At 41.7% G+C, this 6,836-nt stretch overlaps 1 protein-coding gene and 1 long non-coding RNA gene across 2 annotated transcripts in view; one reads left to right on the top strand and one right to left on the bottom strand.

The window, feature by feature from the left end:
- Positions 1–527: 527 nt before the first annotated feature.
- Positions 528–5,969, top strand: LOC138003756 (uncharacterized). Its single transcript, XR_011123642.1, has 2 exons — positions 528–563; positions 3,035–5,969. It is a non-coding gene; the product is annotated as an uncharacterized lncRNA (long non-coding RNA).
- Positions 4,527–6,836, bottom strand: part of LOC138003755 (macrophage receptor MARCO-like) — a 15,783-nt gene continuing 13,473 nt past the window's right edge. The window contains exon 4 of the mRNA XM_068849979.1: positions 4,527–6,836. This exon is cut by the window's right edge and continues 87 nt beyond it. Within this exon, the coding sequence (XP_068706080.1) occupies positions 6,729–6,836 (108 nt within the window). The 3' untranslated portion in view covers positions 4,527–6,728.

Genomic DNA, 6,836 nt, shown 5'->3' with positions numbered 1-6,836 from the left:
GGTGGTCCTGATAAGATGGCGAGTGCATAGGATCGCACGGTTTATTACAAGGCGCCGGCCGGTTTATTCGGCGTAAACTTTGATGGTTATACAATATGTGTATAATAAACCACGAATATGTTCGGATTAACGTAACGAGTTTTCCGTTCTAAGCACGCGTTTTGAAAACAAAAACATTCCACCTCCAACCACCACAACATGCGGCAATGCTCAGAATACTACCCCTAGGTTCATATTCGCTACTCCAATCTAAAGGTCGCGGCTGTTTGGAGGACGGTCCTATCCTCAGTTTCCTCTGGATTCAACCATGACGTGCCAAGATTCATATGTTCATGCTCCCTTTCCAACCAGGTTGTCAGGTGACAGGGATGCCTGTGTTCTTGGCGAATCATTTGACAGTTTGCTTCCCGGAATCTTTAAGTCATCGTCTTCGCCGGTAAGCCCAGTGTAAGTGGCTCTATCGGGCACCTGATGATCTTCAAACATGTAGGAGAGAAAACCAAACAACCCGGGCCACAAAAACAGCAAAGATTTTCAACTGCAATGGAGTGTGATAGTCCCAGGTACGCGTAAAACATATACCTTATCAAGAGCCCGTGACTAGGAAGCGAACAACTCTCGTACATAAGCCCAACGTCACGGCCATTTTAGGGGGGGGGGGGCCCCGGATTTACACGGCTACGACTTTGTCGCATGCGACAACAGGCTTACGACAAGCCCACCGGACCATGATTTACGATTGTTTTTGTGTACGTCAGAAAAAATGTCGTAGCATTTTAAAACATGTTTTAAAACGACTGCGACAATCGTAATGTCATGTCGTAGGCCTGTCGTGAGCTTGTCCCCATGCGACAAAATAGGATCGTTGTAAATCGGTCTCTTACAGACACACTCTATTTTTAGGGCGCGTTCTGTCGGTGCTATTCCGCGAGTAGACCTCTTTCATAATGGCGGCCAAATAAATTATTCTTTTGTTTTAAAATGTTTAATAAGCCCATACTAACCTCGCTACGACGAGCAAATTTCAAGGCAGTATATTTGTTTTAAAACGAGGGCAGTAGGTCTGATTACACATAAATACCAAAAGAAGGTAAAGTGCCGTCGCCATTTATTGAAAGTAGGTTCTATAGGCAATACACGAAATGAGACGGTATTCGTGTCTTTTGCGGACCTACTTCCGTGTTTCGGACAGATGAACGGAATACTATTCCAATTCATCCTTTTCCTGATAGCAGAATGAAACGGATCGATGACCGGAATATGATTCACTCCGAATATGCAGAATATGCGTTCTTTTGGAAAAGTTTTGGCGGGAAATTATACGTGGCGGCTGGTCCACCCGCCGGGGGCTTGAAAAAATTGTAAAAAAATTTGATTGGAATAGCGATGCAAAATGTCTACCGTGGATGCAGTTGTGCTGGCCTCTCTTCTGTTTCTTTACCGGTGCTAAAACAAGAAGAGCTGTCAGTTTTCAAAGTGCCCTTGCCTGGTCAAAAGAAATGACGTTGGCATGCATTTATTGGTTTGTGCAAAAGCCACGAAGCTCTTTTCAATTTAGTCGACATCAAGAAGAAGAGCATATGCAAGTGAAGCAAACCGAAAAAATCGAGAAAACCGCCAAAAAAACTGGTACTTATGGACATCTTTCAACATTTCGTGTTCCAAACTTTCGGGAACCTTTTTCACTCCCAAGGCCAAACGCAATTGGCGCATGCGCAGATACAATAGTTCCCAGATCACTTTCGCAATTAGTATTCCGTTTTCATAATATGTGTTCTTTTGCAAATTGATATTCCGTGTATTTTGTTATTCCTAATCGGAATGAGAATAGCCAGGATACATCCGAAAGAATGCACCCTTAGACTACCTTTGCCGCAAAAAACATTTCAGGCGGTTCCGGTTTGGTGACGCTATGACGTCAAGTTATTTTCCTGTGATTGGTCATCGGGCTCCTGCGGGAGTCTCATTCGCGGGAAATTTAATCTAAAAATAAATCGGGCTGTGAAAACGCCGTGACAGGAATATATGGGAGTTGCTTGCTCCTACTCATGCGTTCCTGGCCTCATGCAGGTTGATTAATTTCTTATAGTACATACGAAACTTTTCTGCATTGTGTTTGAGGCAGAAAAGGCATAGAGGAAAGTAGAAGGGAATGGGTTGGATTTAATATAAACGGCTGCATTTACCCCCACCAAAAATAACGTCAACTATTGCACTTACCTCATTGCTACAAATAGGTTGCAAGTTCTTAGACTTGAAGGGACACCTCGTGCTGGAGATCAAGATTTGACGTGAATCTAATTACGCATCCAATTATCTAATTATTATACCTAGTTTTCTTATGGCTTATATTTGAGTTTCAAAAATTTGTAGGATCCCCTTGACAGCCGCAACTATTTTACTCAAAGACGTGTTGTTACGCTTGTCTGTTCGTTGAACTCCCAGACAGCCTTAATTTGGGGATCACGTGTTGTCGCAGGCAGTGTGGCCCAGTGGTTAGGGCGCTTGCCTTGAGATCCGGAGATCCCGGGTTCAAGACCCGCTCTGACTACTCGTTGAATTTGTTCCTGGTAGTCCCTGGTTCAACTTCCCAGCCGCACTTGTAAATAGCCAACTGGTTTGCCTCCAGCCAATTGGGATTCTTAACAGTTGTTGTTGTTCTGTTCTGTCGTTTCGTTGTGTTTCATTGGCCCTGAAAAGCCCCTATGGGGAGCGGTCAATTAACTATGTATTGTATTGTATCAGAAACCCAAAAGGGTTGAAACGTGTAACGGTCCCTTGTGTGCTGGGAAACAAGCTTCTGAATATTCAATTTGCAAAGTACCATATTTGGAAAAACAAGAGCAAGGAGTTTCCAAATATGGTACTTTGCACTGAAACATTCAACCAATCAGTTCGCACTGAATATTCGGAAGCTGTGAACGCGCGTTACACGTTTCAACTCTTATGGGTTTCTGATTGTATTGTATCACGCGACGACTCTCAAACCCCTTGACGGCAAGGTATGACTAATCTGATTTGTGTTGATTTGCAGAACTGCAGATTTTTCGGACATTTCTTGAAGATCGGTATTGTTCTTTGGAGGGATTTGTGATTCGCCATCACAGCGATTTAATGAAGCTGAACAGCTTAGCGGTGAGACAATGAAATTGCTATCGAGTTCTTAAGAGATTCCTGTGGTCGTGTGAACCTGGATTTCGTGTGGAATGAAAATCACTTTAAGAAGGTCTCTAAAACTGTGAAAATATTTATTCAGAGAATTTTCACCATCGAGGAGTTCAAGCTTAGTGGTAGTCCCCCTAAGAAGAAGACTAGCTGAGTTGTTGATCTATGGTGCAGTATTCTCACGAGGCGGCGCCCTTGCGGGATTCACGAACCGTCAAAAATTCGAAATCAGCGCACAATAGTCAACGCTATGCTTCCCAAAGGGTGCGCAAATGTTTGGAAGAAAATACTTGTTTATAGTTCATCAATGGTTAGAATGTTTTAAACCGAAAGAGGGAGCAATATTTTGAGTTTAACTTTGAGGCAAAATACAAGGTTAACCTGTGAAACAAAAAGGACAACGAACGCAGTAGCCATCTTGAATTTAATTTGCCACGAGACTGAGGCTACAATAGTTTGTGGCCACAATGCTGACCACATTTATTGAAGGCTCAACTATTGGAATATCGCCTTCGGTTTCGTTCGAAGGAATTGCACAATGATGTCGCAACCAAAAAACTGACATCGTTCTTTTCAAGCCCTAAAGTTCCGAGGTTGGAGATACAAGAAGCCAATCCACCTGTAGAAGGAAATTCTGCTTCATTCTCGACATGCAGCGAGAAAGATCAACGTGTATTTCACAATGCTTGGAAGGTGAAACACGGAAGGCTGGAACATTTAGAGGAAAGAAATTGTATGACACGCAAAATTTGCATCCATGCATAGAAAACCAATGCCTTTACTGAAGGCACCTCAAACTTTCTTAAACGTACACTGAGTAAAAAACGTGCAGAAAGCAGTGATCATATGGACGCCATCCTGAAAGTATAGTATTTTGTTGCTAAGAAGCAGTTTTAAGGAAGCAGACAGGCTCAAATAATTATTTTAAAAGAGGTAACAGAAGAAAAATTAAAACTTGGGAAATGGCCCAACCTTTTTAGGGAATTGCCCCTAAATTTGAGGGTTATAGGCAATGTGACCCCTTGGAAAAAACGTCTGGTGAGAACACCCATGGTGAATTCAAAAAAGGAATCAAATGCAATTCATTTATTTGCCATTGCAGGAACATGTTGCCGTCAAGTGTCGGGACTTTCTTAATACAGAGCGTTTCTGTTTTGCACATTAGTAATTGAAAATTACAGTTATAAGCCGCAAATCCGACACAAAGTTTGAACGTAATCGATACGTATCCATGACAAAAAGTCACTGAAAAGTCTCATAGGACGTCCAGTGTTTGGATAACTTTAATTTTTGATGGTCCATTGTTGAAATAAATGTTGAGAAAGGACCGTTAACGTTACATCCAAAACCTAAAGAGCACCTCATGATCATGTTCGTTTTTATTTACAACATCACTGAGTGAGTACACATCCTTCACAGGTTCAAAATATCATTTGCATTTATGGTGTAAAAAATCTTGGTAGCCAAGAAGAAAAAAATTATCATATTCTCTGTTAGAGACATCTTCAAAGGAGAAGTCCAACGTCATCAAAATTCTTGCACTTTAAAGAAAGTGTAGTCAATACCAAGATCATGCATTTAGAGACATCTTCAAAGGAGACGTCCAACGTCATCAAAATTCTTGCACTTTAAAGAAAGTGTAGTCAATACCAAGATCATGCATTTAAGCCTTGTTGTTTGTGTCACATACTCGTAAAATTTGTTTTTGTAAAAAATAAAATAGTAAGGTCTGTTACGAAAAATTCATGAAATAAGCGTTATCAAAGTCGTTTGCGACCAAAGACCTCCATGAAATGAAAGCAGGCACTACACTTTGAAGTGTAGTCATTACCAAGATCATTTAATACTTATTATGCATGGCGCTTTCGACAGTCGTGAAATAAGGTACAGTGAACTCTCTCAAGACGGACACCATCGGAACCGGCCTCAGCTGTCCGTCTTAGAGAGGTGTCCGGGTTATAGAGGGTCGACGTAACATGACCCCAGGAATTTTGAGATAATAATGCTGAAACTGTGCACAGTGAATACGCGTCTGTTTAAAGATTGTTTTAAGTTATTCACTTGAACGAAACCTACCTGTTTTAGATTACAATACAATTCGGTTGTCACCTCCAAGTTATTTTTTGAATGGGACAATGACTGATTTAATTTTAACTTGTACTGTATGCATTCCGTCTGTATGTATTAAACGTCTGGTGTTAAAAAGAGTCACGTACAAGAATTTTTCTTCCCTAAATCGTAATTTTCGGCCACATTCAGCACCTCACAAGTGTCCGTTGACAGTTTCAGAGTGTCCGTTGTCCGTCTTATGGAGGTGTCCGTCTTACAGAGAGTTTGGTTATAGTAAAATGACCAAGAAACGGCCGTGGCCAGCACCAGGTGTCCGTCTTATAGAGGTGTCCGTCATACAGAAGTGTCCGTTAAGAGAGAGTTGACTGTACTTTAGATTTCCGCGATTACGCCGTTTTACCTTATTTGGTCAAGACAACGTCAAAATATGAGGCGGTAATACACCTGAATACAATGTAGTGTTTAGAACAGAGCAAACTGGAGTTTTTCAATAAAATAAATTGTTTTCAACACGATGCAAAGCCCGATAATTTATCTTGTTATCGCTTGTTACTCGTCATTTCGTTTACATTATCCAATCAAATATAAGACATTTGAGTGGTTTCGTCTGTGTGGTTTTCGTCGTTCGCACGCGCCTTATTATGCAATCGACACGATTCTCAGTTAATGCAGGAAGAAGCCAAATACTAGAAAATAAACCCATTGCATAAGTGGCGCTGAAATTTGAATAACAATTCTTATATACATCTTAAGCCTCACGCCTACGTGAGAAATCCTTTTGTTTAAAAAGCGTTAACACGAGGCTTAAGATGTATAAGTATTGTTATTCAAATTTCAGCGCCATTTATGCAATGGGTCTATGGCGTGACAGTGGAATAATAAATCCCTTATTGAAAGGATTAACATGTGATACTCGTGTGGACATTTTGCTCGTCTATATTCCGGATCGAGTGGTCCGGGTTCGGGTCCTGGCTGGGGACATTGTGTTGTGTTCTTGGTCAAGACACTTTACTCTCACGGTGCCTCTCTCCACTCAGGCGTATAAATGGGTACCGGCGAATTTAATGTTGGGGGTAACCCTGCGATGGACTAGCATCCCATCCAGGCGGGGGGTGGGGGGGGGGGGGGGAGGGGGGGAGAAATACTCCTAGTCGCTTCATGCTACAGAAACCGGAGATAAGTGCCGGCCTGGTGGGCCTTTCAGGCTCGTAGCGGACTTACCTTTACCAACTCCGCCGCATTATATGTTAAACCACTCAATAAGTTTTAAATACAATAATGGGACTTGGGTGTTGTAAATCATTGTTAGTGCTAATACAAAGCTAATACTGCATATTGTCCTACTAATGATGCTGTCCGACCCGTGCGTGAGTCGTGTGATATGCTTCCTCCATCATCCTTCAATCCACTGTTTTCGTTTCACTCACTCGAATCTCGCAGTAAGAGAACGAATCTGTCTTCATGCACTGAGTAGCCTGGTATACTTCTGGAAATTAACTTATAAATGGACAAATCCAGTAGTGTATTATACACACTATATCGTCTTCCGCCCCAGCAAACAGAGTTGATTTTCCTTTACAATGGCAGCCGTACACAGTTAC

The sequence above is a fragment of the Montipora foliosa genome, chromosome 5, assembly GCF_036669935.1.
Source record: "Montipora foliosa isolate CH-2021 chromosome 5, ASM3666993v2, whole genome shotgun sequence".
In the NCBI taxonomy this organism is placed as follows: Eukaryota; Metazoa; Cnidaria; class Anthozoa; order Scleractinia; family Acroporidae; genus Montipora; species Montipora foliosa.
The sequence above is the reverse complement of the archived record's forward strand: the minus strand, read 5'-3'. Positions and strand labels throughout refer to the sequence as shown.